The following is a 24,701-nucleotide window of genomic DNA, read 5'->3' as shown; positions in this document are numbered from 1 at the left end:
TCAAAGAAACAAAAATGTCCATAGTGAACAAGTTAAATCTGAAGAAAGTATTGTCCAATCCATCAAATGGGAGATAAAAGTGCGTGTAGCTGCTAAAGGAAGGTTCAGTGGTCCTGATTTAAATAGAGCTTTATGGTGTTACCAGGGTATCCTGTGACTGTTCTGTATACTAGAGCTGATTGAATTGTGGTTGTAGCCTTGTTCTTTTTTTATTATTATTTTATATATATCCATAACTGAGATTGTGTACAGATAAGCCATTGGGCTATGACATCTATAACTGAGTTTGGTAGTGTGTTCTACTAAAAGTTCCTGATTGATTATCATCAGGGAAAAAAAAAAAAAAAACCACCACCACCACCACCTTGCCAGTAGATAAAATAAATAGCAGCATTCATGTAGCAAGCATTGCTGCATATACATATTTAAAGTGCATAGGTTTTCATCCCAATACAACTAACAGCATAACATATTGTGCATAGCTATGTTCACATAATGTACTGACAAGTGATCCCATCTCTCTCTCTCTCTCTCTCTCTCTCATATGTATTATTGAAGTATATAATCAGATGCAAAATAAGACATAAGTAACCTCGGCAAAGAGCAATTAGAGGGGAGTTGGATCTGGTGAGCCTGGATTCTGCCTGTCAATCTCTTCCTTTGGATAGATAAGCATCTTTCGCACCTTGAGGCAAAATTCCCTGCATATATAAAGCAATATCACCAGATTAGCCCAGTTATAAAAATATCAAATCGAACTCCAAAACACCACCAAACACTTTTTTTGAGACTGTAATATGGGTTTTGGTCCTTAACTGCCATGGGTAATCTCCTATTGGCATCATGTCCCCTTCATCATCTGTAAAGGTTACATGCCACCCACTGCTTCCATTGATCAAACTTCCTTTGAAATCAAACATATGGTCAAGCTCTGAAATCAGTTCATCATACCCATCAAATCGCATTAGGTCAACTGATCTTCCAAGAGCATTTCCATACTTGCGCACCTAGAAGAGTTGCAGTTTACAGTTACTCAAGATTAGCTTCTCCAATCAACTCAACCATAACAAGGATGTGAGAGGAAACAACTAGATTCCATGCCTGCACCATTATGCTTCTAAGGCAACTTTCAAAGAAGAATGACCTTAAATGCCTACTTCATATGCGCTATAAAACAAATCAAACCTAAATGATATATAAAAGATGCACCCAGCTGCGTAGCTTCAATTAAGCACTATCATTTTAAACTCCACAAGGGTCCCAATCAACATATCTAGAAATTACGTGATTACTTGCTTATATTTTAAGTGCAGGAACCTTAATCTCTGTGATGTTGCCACCCTCTGATGACTTGTTATTCAAGTTCAGTAATTGCAATTCAATTAGTACTATTTGCCCTCTAAGTTGTAAAAGAAATTAAAATTAAATAAATTACCTTTGTGCAACTCCTATTAGTGATAGAACAATTGTTGCATTGTTTGTCCAGAAGAACGTCCGAGCTACTCTTAGAGGGCTCTGAAACCTGGATAGTTTGACAAACACTTGACTGAGATGTTGGAGGAACCGAACAAGGACTTGAAAGCTCACAATAAGTGGCTACTTGTGGTGAAGGGAGCTCCGGGTAACTATTAAATAGATTGACACCAAAAAGCCTGTATCTGTAACAGCCAGTTGGTGGGGCAAGCAGAGCTTCATTCTCACCCCTTGATTCAGAAGCCCTGCATTCCTGGTACCCAGAATTGCTAGAGGTGACATTTGAAACTGAAGTGTTTCTGCTAGCTGCAACATTGTCACAGACTCCATATCTTGGATTCCATTGGTGCGTGGGGCAAGGAGCCGCTATATTCTTACTTAAATATGATATTTTGTTGCTGTTACATTGAGACAATCGTTCATGCATTGGACTGCATAGCTGATTCTCTAATCCCAAATGTCTATGGCCCCAATTAGAATTTGATGGGGCTACCAGATGTGGTAATACATCAGGGGTTTGTGCACCCAGTTCTTGAGCACCAGTGTTCCTTTTATCTTGACCTTGAAAGACCCTTAGGTGTTTTGGACATGTATATTCAGCTGGATATTGAACCAAACATAATAGAAAAGAGAATTTGATTAGTCAGAAAATAAACTGCATTTGATGATATAGGCATTGAGATTAATGCAAAAATATCTCCCAGCTTTCTGATATACAGAGAAATCTTCCAATAAGAGTTTGAAATTCAGAACACAAGATAGATGAGGGATACAAACCATCTCTACTCAAGCAAGAACACTCAGACGATGGATTAACTGGTCGTTTCCTATTTTGTTCGGATATGATAGAAGTGGACCTCTTGTAAGTAGATTCTATCAGCTCAATGTTCCAAGGTGAAACCCTTTCAGGATGCAAAAATGTGTCCGGTGTGGCATCCCATTGCACCTGAAAGGAGAAATAGCTTGTGAAATAATTATCAGAGTAGAAGGATACTATAACTACAAAATACTGTTGAAGGGCCAAAAGGCATCTTAAAGTCATGAAAACAGCTTGGTACCTCAAGACATCTCCATTCTGAACCAGGCCACCTAATGCAATCAATATCTTTGTTACCAACTATAGTACCCATATACCTGATTGGCACAGTAATAACATTCAGTCAAGAGAATGCAGAGGGCATATATATGTGCTTCAATGCGGGAAGATAAGCTGCAATCACTATTTTCATCAAACAATCGTTGGATAAAAATCATAGCGTGCCATGCTGCAATTAAAGCCTCTTCATTCATTTTCTCAACTGCAGGGACATAAGCACTAACAATGTTGTATATATCTAGTTTCTTTTTCTTCTTTTCATTGGAGAGGGGGAGTGGGGTTGGAGTGATATGTCTTCAATATAATTTGAAATAAGCAAGAATAACAAGAAGATTAATTGTGAAAGATAGAGCCAAGTGGTTCACAAAGGCTTGTCTCATTACCTCTTTTCTGAACATTCTTCACCTTCAAACCGCATTCTGAATCTTGTTCCAATTGAATAGTAATTTTCAGTTGACTTCATGTACTGATCAAAAGGTATGATAAATTCTGAAGGACTTGTCCTGCAGAACATGAATTAAATGGTTTCTTGTTTATTACCTAAAAATCTTTTGTCACCAATGATACAGAGATACAAAGTTAACCCCTGATAAAAGTATTGCACTCAATGATTCTTTGCATAAGATGATTACAGCGTACCAAGGGCGGTAGTATACAGTAAACATGGTTCCAGTAGAAACGGCATGGAAAGCACCAGCAAGTATGCCATGTTGCATGCTGTATCCAGATATTACAGATACTGATGGACTATTTAGTTGTTTCATAGCACGGCGGACCCCAACACGAAGTTGTCCATTTTCCCCTCTGTCAAGCAACAATAACAATAACAGTAATAGTAATGTCGACATAGATTCAAGAAGTGCCAAGAAATACCACCCCCCCCCCCCCCCCCCACCCCAACCCTCTTTTTTAATACACATATACCAACCCCAAAAATCCTAGAACATATACCCACGGACAAGAGAGAGAGAGAGAGAACCTAAGGAAGATAAATTCATCTCCAGCAACAAGCTTCTTTGCAGTCACAAAGGTACTCCAACCGCTAGTGAGCAAGTGCCGCTTCGGCTGACCTGAATCAATGTGGTTTAAGCATTAGCAGCTTAAATCTAAGGTTTTGTAGGTATGAAAAAATTCATGAGAAATATTCTCCAAATCGTAAACAACTTAATAGGGATATAACCTCAAATATAAAATGACCAAAACTGTGGTTCTTCAAACATTGGTCCATTGTGAATTAAGGTGTTTGCATGGGTTGGGTTGGTTATAGGATCTTTTCAACCCAACCCAACCCAACCCCATCAGTTCGGGAAATTATCAAACCAAGCCAACCCAATCCTAAATTTGAAAACCAAAGCCTTTAGATCAATTGGGTTTGTTGTAGGGGTGTAGAATCAAGGAAACATCCTTACTCTAATTTAAGATGGTAATCATGGCAATGTCTCCAACTTGTGTTTTTAAATGACCAGTAAAGAACAGTGAACTGATCCAATACAGAATAGTCAAACATTCATGTTTAGCTTGTGATTCATTGAAGGAATGAAGTTGAAGCTTAGAATATTTCAAGCCTATATGCTTTCAGAATAATTGAGCTTCGTAAACATACCACGATAAGTATGGCGAAAGTGCCATTCATAGCCATGCAAGTCCTTAGCAACCAATTCCTGTGCAGGTGTTTGCTGAGTTGTGTCCTGCAATAACATAGATAATATAAGAATGAACTGGCTTCTTGTCCAATACTTGAAGTGAGCTCAATGATGTACAAATGATTCCATAAGAAAGAGAATGTGATAAAAGATTCTGTATGTACAAATACTTGCAAAACGGAGAGGACTAACATCACATACTTATTTTTTATTTCTTGCAAATAATCTGAGCAGGAAGAAGAGAGAACGGGATTGGCTACATTTTAGGATTTCATAATATTACAAACCTAGAGAAGAGAACCCAAAATCTACTATTCTAAGGCTTCTTTAGGGAATAACTCATGTGAGCCTAACTCAAATATCATACCAACATTTTGTGGCCAGTCCATTCTTTTATTTATTTATTTTTCTCACATGCTGCCTGTAATAAGTTGGAGATAGTTAAGTTACAAAGTCTTGACAAGGACACTAACCATAGTTGCTAAGAGCCTTGTAGCTCAACTAGCACATCTTGGTATTTTCAACAAAGACATCCAGGGTTCAACACCCCCCCCCCCCTCCCTCCCCCAACTATTGAATTATAAAAAAAGAAAAAGAAAAAGGGCACTAACCAGAGGTGGGAGAAACTCAGTAGCATGGCGCTTGGGAACAGAGAATCCACCATGCGTGCTTGTGTCAGAGGTAGTGAGAGTCTTGATAAAGGAGCATACACCAATTCTCTGAGGCGAAAATAGAGCATTTTCATCCTCCGAACTTGGCTCATCTTGCTGCAAGTAGCCAAAGCAATAACGGAATTCTTTTAATAATGGAAGTAGCAGGAGAAGACAGAAATATTACTTAAAGATGAAATTATTAAGATCAACTCTTAACGGTATTTAGATGCACAAAGTGGTCACATGAATGGCCATTGACATCAGAAGTTTTAAAATGCTATCAAATGACCAGAATAAAGCTTGATGCCCCGAATTTTTTGACACCTCAATAAAACTACTGACAATTAGTGAGCCCCAATTTTATAAGTAAAAACACACTGTTGAAAGGAACACAGCAGAGACAAGAAATTGGTTTTTATCAGTTTCCAAAAACTAGATGAAAGATAAAATATCTCCTTGCACACAAATGCAGACATTGGATTTACCATAAATCCTGTAAAGAGAACAGAACTCTCAAGTTGACAAATTAAAAATGGCTTTGAAAATCTATTAATCTCAGGTACATGTGATTTCCAAATGCTCCCCAAGTTAGATAAGATAAGATACCATTCATTTATATGCACAAATGATATGTCGGACCCAAACATCTCAGCATTCATTAACTTACCTCTGCCACTGGAAGCAACGTAATTTGAGCAAACACCTCATCTGTGTTAGCTTCAGCCTGCAAAACCAAATCAATTAGAAAGAACTCCTTAAGTTTGTATACGTATGTGTGTGCTTGTGCATGCTTGTGTGTGTATTTTTCTTCAAGTAGCCTAAAGTCCCAATTCAAACACATTATCAAAATTAAGTAAAAAAACAATAAAAATAGAGATGATGTACCTTTAGCTGAACATAAACAACCTTGCAGAGGATCTTAGAACGCAAATTGTAAATTGGCATTTCCATTATACCATCGTCAGAGGTGTACGCCTCAACCTATATCAAATTTCATATAACCAAGTATGAACTCAACTAACCAAGGAGAACAATAATGTTGCTACATCATAATATGCCAAGCACTTAATTAAACATATAGGGCACATTGGTTACTGCATGGTATATGAACGCATCCATTAAAACTTACATGGGAGCAATGGAAAAATCAAAAGTCATCCCAAGATTTATAACATCTACTGATTTCATTAATTGCCACAACTTGATTTTCTACTATCTAGTGCCAGTGGCATTGATTTGAAAGATAGCCCCATCAAAGATGATGGATTCACACATAAAATCCTACAAGGATGGAAATTAGAGGCTGCCGTCTCTTTCCTTGAGTTCATTCAATCTCGGATCCCTAGAGGTGTTGGGAGTGACACTTCTCATTGGTGTCTCAATGGGAATGACAAGTTTGATACTCGGTCCTATTACAATAATATTCGGGGTGCATCTGCATCCAATTTTCCGTGGAAGGGTGTTTGGAAAGTTAAGATTCCTAAGAGGGTGGCATTTTTTGTGTGGACAACGGCTTATGGGCAGATCCTTACATTGGATAATTTTATACTTAGGGGGCGTATTTTGGTGAATCGGTGTTGTATGTGCCATCGTAATGAGGAAATTGTGGATCATCTCCTCCTCCATTGTCCTATAACTCACTCATTGTGGGTATATATGTTTCAGATCTTTGGGATCCAATGGGTCATGCCAGGCTATGTGGAAAACTTGGTGTATTGTTGGAGCTATTGGCTGGGAATATTTAATTCTGACATATGGAATATGGTCCCTGGCTGTTTGATGTGGATTGTTTGGACGGAAAGAAACCGGCACTCTTTTGAGGATGCTGAGAAATCATTGGTTCAATTACAAGCTCTATGCCAGAAGACTTTATTTGATTGGTCTAGGTGTTGGGGCTTCTTGGATTGCTCTACTATCTTGGAGTTTATTTCTTCCCTTAGTATTGCGCTTTAAGTTTTTCCTGGTTGTTTGATGCTAATTGTTTGCTTGTTGCATTTTTTTGTGTTCACCATCATGAACACCTTGTATTTGCTTACTTTTCTTTTATGGTTTTTTTAATAATACTCTTATTACCTATAAAAAAAAAAAAAAAAAAATCCTACAAGGACGGAAATAGGGCAATGCAATGCAACTATCATCAAATACCAAATGCGCACAAAATGTTTGTCTATATTATCAAGTCACATATTCCAAATTGTGCCTTTACCAAAAAAGAAATCATATGTACATCTATGAAAACAATCTTTAGCAATGATTTTTGGTTTCAGGCAATGAGTCAACATGTAACAGAAGATACAAAACTATAATCAGGATTCAAATAAATTCAGTTCAGGAAACAGAACAGAGTTAAGACTTATGAGGCAGGGGAGCTGATAAAATAATAAGACTATAGAAGAGAAAAAAGAGACAAACAAGAATGGAACCTGTTCCATGTGACCTTGAGGGAAGTAGAATACTTTCTCTCCAGCGCGCGGGATGTAAACAAGAGGTCCAGCACATGCATGCCATAGTTCAACATACAATTCATCTTTCTCTCCTAGAATCATTACAAGAAAAATTACCACCACATACAACCAAACATAGTAACAGAAAACCAATCATAATCATACAGAGAGAGAGAGAGAGAAAACCCAGAACACATATTTGGGATAAGTAAGCATAACATATTGGAACTCAATTTAGTGATGATTAAGCAAAACAATGGTAACCCAATTCCCATTCTGGTAATGACTAGCACAATAGAAAGTGAGAAACCCATTTCAGTGAAGAGTGGCCTGAAGAGATTTGGGACAAAATTTTAGTGATTAAGGTCAATGGGATATTAATAGACCAAGACAGTCATTTGCAATAGTCTGAATCTCAAAGGAAATACAGAAGTAGAATCAAAATACACAGTCGTGTTCATGGATTCTAATGAGATTTGAAAATCTAAATTCTGGAGCTAAAATTTGTAAAAAAAGGGAAAAAAATTAACAAAATAAATAACATAGGAAAATATGAAACATGATTGAATGCAAAAAATCACATTTTTCAGGAAAACTTTCTTTAAAAAATAGGATTCATTAACATGCAAAATACATTTGTTCATTGGATTTATTTATTTATTTTAAGAAGTCATATCACCACTCAAAAATCAAAATAAAACATATCCAAACAGTCCAACACAAAACACACAAATAACAAAAATATAAATTATTAAAAAAAAAAAAAAAAAGGAGAGATCTTACCTTGGTTGCTGTGAGGAAGCAAGCCAGTGTGGATACGTCTTTTTCTCTCAGTACTTTCTGCAACGCTACCCATCTTTTTCTTTCTTTGTTTCTCTTCCAAGCTAGCAAACGAAAGCTTTGAGAAAGTAGAAAGAGAAGAGAAAATAAAGGAATACCCAGAAGATTAAAAGAGCCTAACACAACAAGTGAGAGGGAGAGAGAGAGAGAGAGAGAGAAAGAAAGGCTTAAGAATCAGGTGTGTACATCGTGTCCACAGCAGATCGTTCAATGTGTGAGACTGTTACAACAACTTAGACTACTACCTCTCTCTTTCTTTGTCATCTTCACTATCAAGCCAGAGCTAACACAGCCTCTCTCTCTCTCTCTCTCTCTCTAAAAGGTCTGTACTTGCTGCCTCTCTCTGTGTGTGTATAGCGTGATGCCTTTGGTTCTGGTTGTAACGTTTGTTTTTGTGTGTGTATCTGTGTGTGTGTGTGTGTGAGAGAGAGAGAGAGAGAGGATGTTTTTGTTTTTGTTTTTGTTTTAGTATGGAACAGCAAGTGGTGCAAAGACAGTACATAATGAGGCGGGGGATATAAGGTAAGGAAATCAAATGTAGTGCTTTTGTTTGTACAACTTCTGCACATTTTTTCACTGCTTTTTCTGCTCTCTCTCTCTCTCTAGTGTTATAGCCATTAGCCCCTGGCGATGTTTGCTAATTTGTGTCCGATAAGTTCAATGTGCATGCCTTCTATGTACGCCAAGCCTGCATGCATGTCACGCCTGCGTGTCTTCTCCACAGCCTATACCTTTTTCCCCGCATTTATTAGCGACCTTTCGAAACCTCGATAATATAGTGTTTATTAAAAGATATAGATTTTAATATTTTTGTTAGTAAAAAACGAATTATTAGTATTTCAATTTGTGCTTACTCTACTTCAACCAAAGTTTAGAATGGAGAAAAATAAAAGTTGTACACATGACATATCAAAATTGATGAAGCATAAAGCGGATACAAGAAATTGATGAAGCATAAAGCGGATACAAAAAAGGGAACATAGTAAGATTTATTCTATTTTATTATATATGTCTAGTTTTCTTGTCTTTTAAACTCCGGTTTCTTTATAAGAAAGCAATAATGAACTTGCTGCAAGTTGTGATTGGCATAATATAAAGTGTATTATACTAATACTCAGCGTGTGACAAATGATTTTTATTCACCTCACACTATGCACATAAGATAAGATAGGTAAAACAATGGACCAACTACTCTATAGACTATACCATATGTCTACTTTTCTTTCCTTTTAAATTTTTGTTACTTTGTAAGAACACAAAAATGAAGGCGTGTTAAGCTGTGATTGGTTAGAAATAAAGTGAAACGCTCAATGTGGGACAATGAGTTGTTATTCCTCACGCGATATGGTTTTTATTCTCCTCACGCACCATGCGTGCAGGTTAGGTAAAACGATGGATGTTAATTACCAAATAAAAATATTATGTCCCACTCTTAGTGTTGTAATTTATGCTTCATCATGTAGTCTACATCCCTTTATTTACTTTATAGAATAATTAAGGTTTGAAATGGAAAAAAAAAAAAAAATGCACATCGTATTCTAGATGGTGGAAAAAAAAATTAAATTACTAATGTGGTTCGAATAAAAATACTCAATACATTCTAAGTGTTCAACTTTATATTTTACTAATTGTAGCCTACCACATATATATATATATATATATATATATATATATATATATATATATTCCTTATATAGTAATTAAAGTTAAAAGAAAAAAAAAAATCAATGGAATGTACAGTAGAGCACTAAGAATTTTTATTCAACATGGTCCTGTTATTAATTATTAAGTAAAAATTTAATTTGATTATTAACCTGTTAATTGTGTTAATTCAGTCTATCAATTTTCAAAATTAATTTAGTTGCATCATTGAATCTCCTTTTGACTCAATTTTTAATGAATTAGTCGCAATAATGACACTAGTTAAGGTTGATATGAAAATTGTGAACGTATTAAAATCTAGTCAATTTTGATTATTAATTTTGTTAAAATATAAATGAAAAATGCACATAGCAAAGAATAATGTTAACTTAATTTTAAAATTCAAAAGATTGGTTATTAATTTCGTTAAAATTTAAATGAAAAATGCACATAGCTAAGAATAATGTTAACTTAATATTAAAATTCAAAAGATTGATTGACACAACTAATAGTCAAGAGACCAAATTGAACTTTGCCCAATATTAGAAGGGTCAAATTAGTAACTTAACCAAGAATGAAAAAAATAGAAAAAAAATAAATAATGATTGTGGAAGGACTTTCATCTCGACCCCCAATTAGGTATTGTTCGCTTTGGGATGGCTAAGGATCGACCTACATCCCACCCGCATGAATTTACTCAATCCCACCCACACCAATATTAGAAGAGTGTACCGTAGTGTGTGTGATCAGATTGAGCAAATTCGTGGGATTTTTTTAGAAAATAACTATAAAATCTAAACAATATCATTAGTTAGCAAACGTTTCAAACTATTTTGGTTTATAACAATTCGAGTTTGGTGGAGTCGATTTGTGGGTTGTAAAATCGAGTTTAGTATACTCGATTTTCCTTTTTTGCAGCAGATGACGTGAGGAAACGGCGCACAGAAATCGAGTCCAATACACTCGGTTTTTACACATAGAAATCGAGTCCGTTGGACTCGATTTCTGTGTATAAAAAAGGAGTCTATTAGACTCGGTTTATATGTACAAAAACCGAGTCTAATAGACTCGGTTTTTCTACACAGAAATCAAGTCCTGGACTTGGTTTCTATTTTCTTTTGCCACAGAAGAACTCAACAAAACACTCACAGTGCATCCATTCCTTCTCGGTCTCAGCTCCGTCGCCGTTCCGTCGCACTCCATCTCGCTCCGTCTTAGAGTCTCAGCTCCGGTCTCTCACTCTCCGTCGCCGTCGCCGTCGCCGTCGCCGCGCTGGTTAGGCTACTGCAGTACTGAACCTTCTGATTTCATTTTTTCTTCCCTGCACCTTCTGATTTCATTTTTTCTTGTTCTAGAGTCTTCTGATTGCAATTCATTTTTTCTTGCTCTTATTGAGTGTTGGAACGACTGGTTTTGTCACCTGCACCTTCTGATTCTTCAGTCAGGAACGAGTGGTTCTGCAGACAAAGAAACCGAGTTCAAAGGAGTCGGTTTCTAAGCCTGAAAAACAAGTTCAGTGAACTCGGTTTTCAAGCCTGGAAATCGAGTTCAATGCTGTCGGTTTCCAAGCCTGGAAACCGAGTTCATTAAACTTGTTTTTCAGGCTTAGAAACCGACAGAGTTAAACTCGATTTCTGCCTACGTGGCCACTCCGCCAATCTCAGCTAAAAACCCAGAAATCGACCCTCCTTAACTCGAATTGCTAGAAACCAAAATAGTTTAAAACGTTTCCTAACTAATGATATTGTTTGGGTTTTGTTGTTATTTTCTAAAAAATCCCAAATTCGTGCGGGTGGGACGTAGGTCGATCCTTGTCCATCCCAAAACGAACAATACCTGATTGGGGGCAGAGACGAAAGTCCTCCCACAATGATGTATATATGTTTTTTCTTGGATATTTGAGAGTTTTTAAAAACAAACACACACGTATATATAGTTTGAGTTAGGTTTGTATCATCTAATACATAAGTTTCTTTTTTAACAAATCAACTTTTGGATTTTGTGTCTTTTTACATCATCCATGCTTGCAAAATATGATCAATTAATAACTATCTCACTTATAATTTTTTTGTTCTTTAAAGTGATACATAAAATGATTTTACGAAACAAATATAAATGACATACATCGAATTAACACAAATTTAAGAGAACGTGTAAATGAAACCAAAATGTATTTGTTAAATATTAAGCGTAGTATTAACAAAAAGTTATATCGTGTATATCTTAATCACACAGTTCACACTAATAAAATTTTACTCATTTTTGTTATTCTCAAAACAAAATAAAACAAAATAAATATTCCATCTTTATTTCAATAGTAAATTAATTAATATTTTTTTCATTCTTGAAAAATGTGCATATAAAAGAATAAAATAAAACAAGGGAATTACTTCTTTTCCATTCCTTTTTATTATATTCTCTTCAATTCAATCAATCGATATATTCCCCTCTTTATCTATCTCATGTGGCGTTCTATGCATCATAACATTATCTTCTTTGTTTGTCTTTACTTTGAGGAAAAACATAGGATAATGGACCTCTAAGCTAATTTGCTCTCATAGGACCACCCTATAACATTGTGTTAGAGTCTTATTTTTTATGTAATTGACTAATCATTTGACAAAACACACTTTACTTATAATTGGATAGATTTAAGTTGGGTTTAATGTATAAAGAAGTATGTTGTTTAAACATATCAAGTGGTATCATTAAAGATATGAAGTTTGATCCAAGAAATAAGTGAAAAAAAGTTGTTTCATTAAAACTTGACACTAACTCAACACTAGCTGCTATTGAGAATTAATGAAAAAACTCAACACAAGCTCAATCTATTAAGAATTATGATTTCAGAATTACGATCTCTCTACAACTCTAGTCATATATAAGGTTTATTTTAAAAGTCATCAAGTACGGAAGTAGAGACCTAGAACTCATATACTCTGTGTAAAGCTATTGTGTTTGTACGACTTAAGGTTTTGTAACCAAGTGCTTTTTGATCTTCATCGTTTATGAAGTGAAGAACTTTATAGCCAACAACAATCAATCAAGTTACTGGAGTTAGTCACGTACTATAATTCATGCAAAGGAGTTAGTCACAAATTGGAGATTTGTGCAAAATAAAGAAGTATACTACAAGATCAAGTTCAATTGGGTATTGAAGCAAATGTTCAACTATATGTTGGTATTTTGGGATAGGGCAAGATAGTGGTAAGATTCCTCATACTTGTAATCGCTTGAGTATTGATTAGTGGATTCTTAGGAATTGTAACCTTAAATTCACCCAGTAGAGTTTTTGCCTTGCGAGAGGTTTTTATTATTTGTCAACAAATCACTGTATTAATTTATTTTCCGTTACATTTAATTTATTGGGTGATTTGTTAGTGCCTCCACTATTTGCATTTAATTTGACCTAATTAATCAATTTGGGTAATTGAATTAATTAACCAGAATCAATCTATTTTAACCCAACATATTAATTAAAAATAGATATTCTATGGAGCAGTACCAAGTACCAACTATATGTGATGATTATATATAGAGATTATAACTTGGGTTAACCTCTAAATATGTAGTTGTTGTTAGCAAAAACATATTAATTACCAGAAAAAGATATTGAATTCTTATATATACCGGAGAGCTTCCACCCCCACCCCCAAAAGTAAGAGTTTTGTTATTGTCTCAAGCTTTCAAGCAAGTTAATTGATAAAATCTTTTAAATCAAATCAAAATGTCCTAACAAAAAAGGACTAAGTGTATGTTTGTTATTGCTTACATAGCCCTTAAATTAAAAAAAATAAATAAATAAATAAATAAAGAAGAAGAAGAAGAAGAAGAAGAAGAAGAAGAAGAAGAAGAAGGTGGTTATAGCTTGTTTTAATGAGATAAAAATAAATTTGAGGCTTGATTAAATTGTGCTTATACATAAGAAAAAACAAAGTTTTAAACTGGTGTACCTAGAGAAACCAACACTCTTTTTTTTTTTTTTTGATGGGAAGAAACCAACACTCTCTTAATTTATAAATTAAGCTGCAACAAATTGACTAATTAACCCAACTTTTAGGCGAATCATGTGCATAAAGGATATATAGAGCATGCATTCATATCCCACCCTTAAATATATCTTCTTCTTCTTTTTTATAGCCAAATTATAGTCAGTTACTGACAAAATTGGTTTTACATCCATTAGCTACAAGTTGTAAATATATACAAATATATATAATTATTTTTAAAATTTTTAATTGGATATATCCCAAAATGAAGAGTAAAATGCATGTGTATTGTAAAATGTGGATGGTTAAAATCGGAAAAAAAAAAAAAGTGATTTTTAGTTGTAAAATTTAACCAAATTAACTTTGTTATACCCAGCGATTTTAATGACGATCCAAGTGTCATCTTGGGACAATGGTTATGCATAGCAAACTGATACATTTACATCAGGGCCTAGTCTAATAGTGAAGAGTCTGAAGACATTAAAACATTTTAACTGTTTCATATAAATCATGAGCCGCAGGCTAGGTATTGAACTATTGGCTGTGGCTCTCTATCTTAGCATAATTTTCTTAATTAATTGCCTAAATGGGGTTTAATTAGTAAACATTTGATTATCATATATAGACCCTCAGGCCTCAAGTTTTCAAGTTATTAATTACCCTATTTTCGTCACTATTTGCCTATTTGGATTCCAAAAATATGTCAACCTTATCTCATTGGTCATTTGGTACATCCCACCACAAATGAGAGAGAGAGACAGAGAGCCTCTTTTTCTTTGGTAGGAGTGGGACTCAGCTATATTTCCTATGGTAGAGAGAGAGAGAGAGAGAGCCTCCTTTTCTTTGGTAGTAGTAGGACTCGGCTATATTTCCTATGGTAAGAGAGTGAGAGACAGAGACAGAGACAGAGACAGGTTTTTGGTTTTTGAAGCGGAAAGGACGAAGAGGCTGCATGGGTTTCAAGGTGAAAACGACAAGCATGCTGGGTGGTACATTCAAATTTAATGGCAAAGGCGGCTCTGTTAAGTTTAAGGGGGCATTTTAATTAGGAATTTTTTTTGTTAATATTGTCGTAACGAATCATAAACAAACGAATTATCATATGTAGGGAAAAAAATAGTTAGATTCAACTTGGGTCAAATTCTTTTTTTTGCACTGTACACATTAAGATGTAGACACGTGCTAGTATCTTATTCATTTATGATTTATTGTAAAAATATTATAAATATAATATATTTTTTAATTAATTAACTAATATATGACCACATTTATATTCTTGTTTTTTTAAAAACTAATTAGAGTAGTATGTGTTTGCCGTAGAAAAAGAGTAGTGATTAAAGTCAATTCTAAATTTTATTTATATCACAAAATAAAAATAAAAATATAAATCATTTAATTTTTAAAGTACATAGAAACTTACATTAATCAAAAGAAATATTAATTTTAAGAATTTTGATAATTATATCATAAAAAGCTAATCTTATTCATAAAAGAATTTTGATCACATACAAAGTTAGGGTAACTATTTAACATATAAATATCTATTTTACTATAATAGTTTTTTAGTACCCATTTACTAAAGGCAATATATCCACTCACTAAAAACTTCTAAGAATGATAACGAATATTATCATCTTTCAACAATAAACAACTAAGTTTTGCTAAGAAAATAATAAAATAAAATAAAATAACAAAAGGTATGTGTCATCGAATTTTCTATTGGATAAATTATAAGTTAAAAAAAATTTAAACTAAGAAAATCAATGTTTTTTAGATAACAAATTAAACACCTTATATTATCATTTCAACTTTTCAAGAATTACTACCATATAAAACTCAAAATACGTGAAAAAAAATTTTGGGATGTTAAAATTTAGTAGGAGTATTTTAGACGTTATACAATAAAATATTTTAAGATCATAAGCCTTCTTTAGGGTTTAATTAAGAGGATAGTAATATGACATATTTGCTCTTTTTCAAAATATTAAGGGAAAAATTGCTTGATTTTAAAGTTTAAGAAAAAATTATAAACTAACCTAAACATAAAGGATGAAAAGTGTTTTTAACCTAAGTTTTTGTTTTTTGTTTTTGTGTGTAAAACTATGTGTTTTTACTTAAAATGGTGTATAAAGAAAGAAAAAAAGAAAGAAAGAAAGAAAAAAAAAAGGTTAACCCAAGAAAACTGTATATGAAACAATGAATTTTGGCTCAACAAAGTTGACTAAACCAACAAAAAATTTCTAAAAAAATAACAGAATAACACAACATTTTCATAATATTTTTATAATTTTGTTATATTTTATTTTAACTTGTAAAGAATTGAAAGTTCAGTGGTTTTGAAAATATTGTAACGACATGCAACAAGATGTCTTAACATTTTTCACAAGAAAAATGTTATGTTCACAACATTTTCACAACAAATATAAGTTGTAGGCTGTTACAGGTTGTTATTGTGGGCAAAAAAGTAGTTTCATTAGTAAGTTTAAATTAGAACCAATAATAATTTACCACCTATGATTTGTTATGAAAGTGTTGTGAAAAATATTGTGGATGTAGTATTTCTTTTTTTCACAATACCTTTATTTTTAGTTGTGGTTGGTTCTAATATGATATTTTATTATTTTATTTTGACCTATAAAGAATTAACACCTCAACAATTGTGAAAATATTGTGTTAATTTGTTGTGTTAATATATATATATATATATATATTGAAATTGTATTAATATTTTATTATAATGTAAAATAGTGTGTATTAGACAAACCAAAAAAAAAAAATGTAGCAAAACTACTCACAGAAAAAAAGAAAAAAAAAAAGAAAAGAAAAAAAGCAGTGAAATATTAGAAATTGAACAAACATTAGTTCAACTGCAATATTAACCCAAAAAAGAAGAAGCCAGTGGAACAGTGCGACTTTAACAAACCAAAAGAATATTCCTTTGGTTTGTTAAAAGCCTAAAACGTCGTTTCCATTTCCCAAACGTAAACAGGTTAACGCCGTTACTTTTCTCTTGCTCTCTTGCTGCCCGACCGTCTCTGCAACTCTACTGCAAGAAGGTGTACAGAGAAGGACATGGGGTCCTTACCGAACATGCCTGTCTATTTCGAAGAGTAATACTTGTACCATATATTTATGACAATGTTTGCCTTTCACTCGAGATTATAAAAGTAATTGGCCATGTGAGCATTGTGGGGGTATTTTTTTTAGTTATTTGGTATTATAAAAAAGTATTTTATTTATTTTATATTTTTATTTTTCAAAACATTCAAAATAGTTGATTTTATTTTAGTTTTTAAGATAATAAAATAATATATCTACTGTATTACAATAAATAATTTATTTATTTATTATTTTTTTTCTTATTTTTCACTGTCTTCAAGCACCACCTTTACCACCAATGTGAAACTTAGCACCCAGTAACCTCAAATCAGCACAAACCCAACACACAAACACAAACTTAGCGGAAACCCAGTACAAACACAAACACAAACTCAGTTCACAAACACAAATCTAGCACAAACTCGGTGGCAATGGGGCTTGGGTAACAGATCGACGATGGGGCTTGGGGAGATGGGGTCTTAGCGAGATGGGTCTGGGGAGATGGGGTCTCAGCGGGATGGGTCTGTAGGTCGGCGAGATGGGTTGGCGAGCTGGCTAGCGTCGCCAAAGTAGAAAGGAGATGAGGGAGGCGCTAGAGAGAAAAAAAAATGAGAAGGAAAAAAAGAAGAAAAGAGAGAAGCTGGAGAGAGAGGAAGAAAGAAAAAGAGAAAATATTTTTTTTTAATGAGAGAAGAGAGAGAAATTTAATTTTTTTTTTTTAGCTTCTTGCTACAATGCATTGCTATTTATGGTTATGTACTATAGCAAGAAGGCAACACCACTGGAGCATACTTCTTAAGTATTGGTGGTGCTAAAAATAGAAATATAGCTATTTAATATCACTAATGTGGATGCTCTAATTGACTTTGATTGCTAATAATTATTATTATAGACTTAATCATTTGAGTTTTAGAACTAAAATTTCCATGACTGTTAATTTAAGTTGGTTTAATTATTAGTGGGTTCTAGTTAGTTTAAACGGCAAAGTTTCTGATGGTTTAATAAGAGATCTGGGGTTCAATATTTGCCTACACCAAAAACTGATTGATGTTTTGGTCTAATGATAAAAAACTATCATCAGCAACGAACGCCATAAATTGAAATTCTCTAAAAAAAAAGTTGGTTTAATTATTAAACGAAAGATGTTTATATACATAGATAAATAAGATAAACCACACGGGGTGTGGCTTGATGGTAGGGTTTTTTATCCTAGCACCTAAAGAGGAGCGGTTCGAGCAATAGTCTCAACAAAGCTTGTGTGGTACATGTGGTATTACCCATTGCCGTCATGTGGTGTAAACTCGATGAGCCCACACCGAAGACCTCCTTTTTTTTCATTTAGCAAAAAAAAAAAAAAAAAAAAAAGAAGATAAATAACATAGACTTTTAACATGGTTGCATGATTATGATTATTATTATATTAGACGCTAATTAATTTTCAATATACGTTAAATTTGAAAATAATTTTTTTTTTTTACAAATTAAGCTAATTGAAACCCACAACAAATGAAATATGTATTGGATTTTATGAAAAGTGAACATCAAGAGACTACTCTATTTCTAATACTAATATATGAATACTAGCTTCTTCATACATGTTAAGTTCTCATTTTATTTTATTTTATGTCAAGTTGTAACCACAAGTAAATATAATTTAAATGCAAAATTTGTACATAATTTGAATTCTCAAATTTTCTATATTATTATTATTATTATTTATAATTCAATAGTTACCATGATTCTCATGATTCTCAAAAAAAAAAAAAAAAAAAAAAAATCAATAGTTACCATAAGAGGTAGGGCGGATTTTTTTTTTTTTTTTTGAAGTATCAAAAATAGACATTAACAATTATATATATATATATATATATATATATATATATATATATATATATATATATATATATATATATAAACAACCAATGGGCAAACCACCACATCATACATATGCACAATTATATATATATATATATATATATATATATATAAACAACCAATGGGCAAACCACCACATCATACATATGCACAATTATATATATATATATATATATATATATATATATATATATATATAAACAACCAATGGACAAACCACCACATCATACATACGCACACCTCACAAGGGTTGAATTTCCATAATTAACTTCCAAATTAATTACATAGTAGGCTTTAGTTTGGAGAATATGTCGTATCATAGACCTAGACTAGGTTTTTTAAGAGAATATGGGATTGACTAGGATTTATAGCTTGTATATCTCTAACATTGCCTCTTAAATTAAGGTGGAAATTGAGGACGTACAAATTGGGTTTAGAACGTGGAAGAAAGCATGACCACGTACGTAGGACTGAACTAGATCTATAATGTATTGAACTTAATATGAAATAAAACGTGCAAGATAGTTGTGTTCCCAACATTGAAGCTAGAAGATAAGGCTACTATGATCGAAGGGCAACTATTATTGGTTAAAATTTATTCAAGGAATTAAAGAGTGCAAGTTGTAAATTGTAAAAGGCTAAATCCTATATTATCCTAAAGTTGCACGTACTAATTGCTCTACAAATAGGATTAGAGTTACTTATACTACGTACAAATATTATTAATTAGGTCACAATTAAGAAACTATATAATATAACAGTTTTTTTTTTTTTTTTTTTTTAATGGTAAAATCACAACTTCTTTCATTACTTAGGACAAACTGTCCTCACAAATTACATCAAACTGAATTTGGTTTGCTATTATAGGGGGTGTCTTCCACCCAAATTTGACAATCATGAATACTCATCGCTTCCCTAGCCATAATGTGTGCAGCATTATTAATCTGTTTGTGAATATGGCTTACTAACCAATACTTGAAGGAACTCGGTCCCATTTTTATACCCTCCACAACCTTCAGAATTGAGCTTGGCCCTGGGTCTGCTCCTGTGACTACTATTACTACAACCTGAGCATCACTCTCTAATTCAACTTCCCACAATCCTAAGTTCCAAGCCAAAACAATCTCCTCATCCATTGCCTACACTTCCACTTCCAAAGCCCCTAATGGGAGGGGCAATTTCTTACTCATCGTGCCCATAATCTGTCCATTCTCATTCCGGATTACCACCCCGATTCCGTAGCTTCTCTGGCTTGTGAACACTGCCCCATCAATGTTAACTTTGTACCTCCCATGTCTAGGTGGACACCATTTATTTCTACCAGGGGCTTGTGGCTCCTCGCCCACTTCCTTCGCATACTCCCTGGCTTCTATTGCAATTCTCTTAGGATCTTTGCACCTCCCCTCGTGATTGAATACATTCCGGTTGTTCCACACCATCCACGCAGTGATAGCAAACAACTCCTAATCCGAGACACCTTCCCTCTCTTTTAGCGACCACACCATATCAATAAAGTCCTTCATGGGGTGATCCAGTTTAGGGAGATTGAGGCCCACTTTCTTCCATACTTTCGAAGCTACAATGCAATCCTATACTGCATGGCCAGTTGATTCATAGTCACCACAGAAACTATAGTTACTATTCGAAGTCACTCTTCGCTAAGCAGAAGTTTGTTGGGATAATGTTCTTACATGCCCTCCATAGAAAACGTTTTATTTTGTTTGGACATTGAAGCTTCCAAATTGACTTCCATAGCCCAACAATCTTCTTCTTATCTGAGCAATCTCCTACTTCTTTAGTTGAGTTTGCTTTCTTAAGTACCTTAAGGGCCACCCGGCCCATACGCATTCCTTAATGTAAAATTGCCATTCTTTGACCAAGCCCAGAGCAGGGAGTCCTTCGGAAGTCTAGAACTCAAAGGCATTCCGATAATGACATCAGCTTCATGGGGAAGGAATGTTTCCTTGATTAGATCCACCTTCCACATTCCCGTATCCCCATCGATGAGTTGCGCAACCTTTACCAACTCCACATTCAGTCCTTGGGGGCTGATTACCTTAAAGGTGTCTGGGGTTGGAATCCACTTATCATGCCAAATCTCCACTTTTTTTGCCATTGCCAACACACCACCTTGATGACATTTCAATCATTTCCTTTGCTGCCATTATACTTCGCCACACATAAGAGGGCTTCCTCCCCACTTGTGCTTCCATAAAAGAGCACCCCGCAAAATACTTTGCTTTAAACACTCTATGGGTGAGAGAAGTTGGATTTTTGCTTATCCTTCAACCTTGATTTGCGAGAAGAGCCAAGTTAAACGCTTTTAGGTCCTTAAACCCTATTCCCCCTTCCGATTTGGGTTGGCATAGATTTTTCCACGAAGTCCACGCCATTTTTCACTCCTTATCTTTCTACCCCACCAAAATTGGCTCACCATTGAATTAAGATCATGACAAAGGGAATCCGGGAGCTTGAAGCAACTCATAGTGTAGGTTGTAGTCACTTGAGCTACTGCTTTAATCAGGATTTCTCTACTCGCATTCGACAAAAGTTTTCCTTTCCATCCTACAATTTTCCTTCCAACTTGGTCTTTGATGTGACTAAAAGCCTTCTTTTTACCTTTCCCCACTAGGGTAGGCAGCCCCAAATACCTTTCGTGCTTGTGGATAATTTGAGCCCCAAAGATCTCTTTGATTTCCCTTTGTATCTCCTTGCTGGTATTTCTACTAAAGAAAAGGGATGTCTTCTCTTTATTCAATTTTTTCCCTGATTCTTTTTCATAGTCAGCTAACTCCTTGAGCACTCTATTCCTTTCATCAGCACTTGCCCCTCCAAAGATGATGCAGTCATCGGTGAACAAGAGATGAGAAATTCGTGGCACCCCTCTACAAACCGAAACTCCACTAATCAAGCCCTCACTCTCCTCTTTTATAAGCATGGCAGTCAACCCCTCCACACAAGATAGGAAGAGGTAAGGCGAGATAGGATTGCCTTGGTGCAACCCCCTCGTTGGTATAATCTTTCCTTTTGGCTCCCCATTTATGTGCACCAAATAGGATACTGTTGTTACACACATCAACATTAGCCCAATCCATCTCTCACTGAAACCCAATTTCCTCATCATAACCTCCAAGAGGCCCACTCCACTCTATTGTAGGCTTTACTCATATCAAGTTTTATCGCCATTAATAATTTCTTTCCCTTTCGTCATTGGTCTATGCACTGCATTGTCTCAAACGCCACTAATACATTGTTTGTAATTTGCCTTCCGGGAACAAAAGCGCTCTGGGACTCACTAATCACCTTAGGCAGAATTTTCTTCAACCTATTTGCTAGTACTTTGGACACTATTTTGTATACTACATTACATAAGCTAATTGGGCGGAACTCCGTAATCTTTTGCAGACAATTTACCTTAGGGATGAGACAAATGAATGTCTCGTTTAAATCATTAGGCATCACCCCGATTCTAAGGGTCTGAAGCACACTGTTTACTACACTAGGACCGACAACATCCCAATATTGTGACATACCGTCCGGGCCGAGGGCTTTGGTAGGGTGCATCTGGTTCAAGGCCAAACTGACTTCATCCTCTCTAAACTCACACAGTAATGCTTCATTCATCTTTGGAGTAACCCTTTGACTCATTGCCCTTAAGCTTGCTTCAAAAGAAGACAGATGGTCCGAGCTGTAAATGTTAGTGAAGTAATCTAGAATCACCCTCTCAATGTCATCTTGGCTGTCCAACCACACTCCTTCATCGTCAAGCCCTTCAATCTTGTTCGTTCTCCATCTCTGTGAAGCTGTCGCATGAAAGAACTTTGTATTTTTGTCCCCAAACTTGAGCCAAAGTGCCCTCGATCTTTGCTTCCACATTACCTCTTCTGTAGCCAACATCTCATTTATTTCCTTCCTCATTTCTTTAATTTCCTTTGCAATCTCATGTAGCTTGTTCTGTACCTCAAGCTGATGGAGGCGCTCCTGCAAGAACTTCAGTCTTTTATTGACATTCCCGAAGATAATATAACAGATTTGAACCTTGACTAAGATTGGATTTAGATATCTTAACAATATTGTCAATATATGTGTTTGTATGTGTTGCCATTTGGTTCATTTTATGGGTGTCAGTATGTGATATGATGACCTATAATCAATGCACAACTATTCTTATGAACTCTGATCTCCTCGATGAATTAATTAAGAGGGCAACATCATGATTCGATAGCTCTAGTATGGTCCTAAAAGTTTTATGTTCTTGAACCCTTTCAACATAAATGTCTCAGGACCAATATCAGTATGATCGATTGAGGAAAATGATATATAGTCTCTATTTTAATTTAAAATATATTTTCAAGATTTAAAATTAAGTATGGTAAATTTAAAATACTCAATTTAAATAGATCTATTTCAATATTGAAATTAAATATTATAACATCGTGATATGATAAACACATTTGGATATAAAAAAATACAACTCTTTAACCGTGGAATACACTATTTCTATCTCACTTTAAATGGAGACGACCATTGTATTCTTATGACTGATGAGTAGAGGTCTTGATAAGTGGCACAACTATTATTATTTATTAAAGCATAAAATCTATCTCATTTTATACTCTACCAATCATAATTTACTACATATTCTTTATACTTTTCTTGTAAAATAAATAAAGTTTAGAATGTAACTAAATCAGATATATGACATATTGCAGTTGGTGAAATAGATGATTTCTATATGTTGTTAAAAGACAATAAAGTTTATGCATGAAAGAGCGGTTACTGGTTGTCAATTTGATGGCTCAGACATGTCATAACTCATAAATTTGTATTCTTGCTTGTAAAATTGATCTCATGAATCGTGGCATAATTAAGGTCAATGAAATCAAGAAAAGAATTATACATTTTGTTTTTCCCTTTTTCTTGTAATAAGTGAGAGTGGAAGATTCAAGTCCAAGTTCACCTTATTGAAAGAATTGGACAATGCCATTAAACCATACTGCTATTGGCAACTCATTACCTATATTAAGATGTAAGAAGTTACAAGTTATGCATGATCAGTTGCTCGTATTTGTAAATTATGCATAAACAAGTAATTAAGTACAACAGGATAATTTATTATTCTTCAATTCAAGGTGAGAAGGTTGTGCATTTTGGGTTTGGTTTACTTCCAATACTTTTTTAAGTGGATATTTTTTTTTTTTTTTAATATACAATGACAAGTAGTAGTGAGTTTTAATTTTCACATTTTATTTAATTAGTAGGTAATGTGATAGTCTCTTAATAAAATAAAAAGAGATTTATTTTTAAAAAAATACTGGAGGTTAGTTAAACCAGTATGTTTTAATCCTGCTATTGAACCCAAATTTCTATTTTCTTCTCTGGCTGTCTTCATTCTTTGGTGAGGCAATAGGCAATTAGAAGGAAAACAAACTCTTTTTTTGTAGTCGGAAGCAAAAAGCTAATTATATGCATAGGATTCAACCAGGGCTTAGTACTTGTTTAAACAGGACTCACTTCAGGCCCAATTAATGTATGCTTTATATTTCAATACCACTAGGAGCCCGGTTGGGTTTATGGGCTGCAGCAAAAGATAGTTCTCTCCCTCCTTTTAAACTTTGTTTTCTACTCAATAAACACCATTCAATCTTATAGCAATGCTTTATTTTCTTTGAACTAACAGAGACTTCGTCCCATTGAAAAGCTTCACAGCTCGAATGGCACTTCTAGTTCTAGCCCATTGAACAGGGAGGGCTCTTGATCGATTTCTAGAAACTCTATTTGTGTACTTAATACTACAACAACAACAACAACAACAACGTAATGTAAACGTTTATTCCAAATGGGCTTCTTTTTTGGCCCAATTGATCAAAAAGCAGTGACCTAATGGGCTTGGGCTAAGCCCACTCCTACCTGTTTATTCCAAATGGGCTTCTTTTTTGGCCCAATTG

At 34.4% G+C, this 24,701-nt stretch overlaps 1 protein-coding gene across 2 annotated transcripts; it reads right to left on the bottom strand.

Moving 5' to 3' along the window:
• Positions 1–352: 352 nt before the first annotated feature.
• LOC126709921 (auxin response factor 2-like) lies at positions 353–8,747 on the bottom strand. 2 transcript variants are annotated; one of them, XM_050410290.1, is made up of 14 exons: positions 8,093–8,743; positions 7,289–7,401; positions 5,751–5,846; positions 5,533–5,589; positions 4,824–4,979; positions 4,173–4,257; positions 3,549–3,639; positions 3,209–3,373; positions 2,953–3,072; positions 2,532–2,607; positions 2,251–2,419; positions 1,436–2,073; positions 817–1,007; positions 353–701 (listed from the first exon to the last, which is right to left on the bottom strand). In XM_050410290.1, exons 1-14 carry the CDS (start codon positions 8,163–8,165, stop codon positions 608–610), a joined length of 2,124 nt encoding a protein of 707 aa, XP_050266247.1. In that variant the 5' UTR covers positions 8,166–8,743; the 3' UTR covers positions 353–607. The 2 variants fall into 2 exon arrangements, with proteins under 2 accessions (XP_050266247.1, XP_050266248.1); XM_050410291.1 differs by lacking the exon at positions 817–1,007 and having other exon boundaries at positions 525–701; positions 8,093–8,747.
• Positions 8,748–24,701: the final 15,954 nt, after the last annotated feature.

Source organism: Quercus robur, chromosome 12 (assembly GCF_932294415.1).
Source record: "Quercus robur chromosome 12, dhQueRobu3.1, whole genome shotgun sequence".
In the NCBI taxonomy this organism is placed as follows: Eukaryota; Viridiplantae; Streptophyta; class Magnoliopsida; order Fagales; family Fagaceae; genus Quercus; species Quercus robur.
The sequence above is the reverse complement of the archived record's forward strand: the minus strand, read 5'-3'. Positions and strand labels throughout refer to the sequence as shown.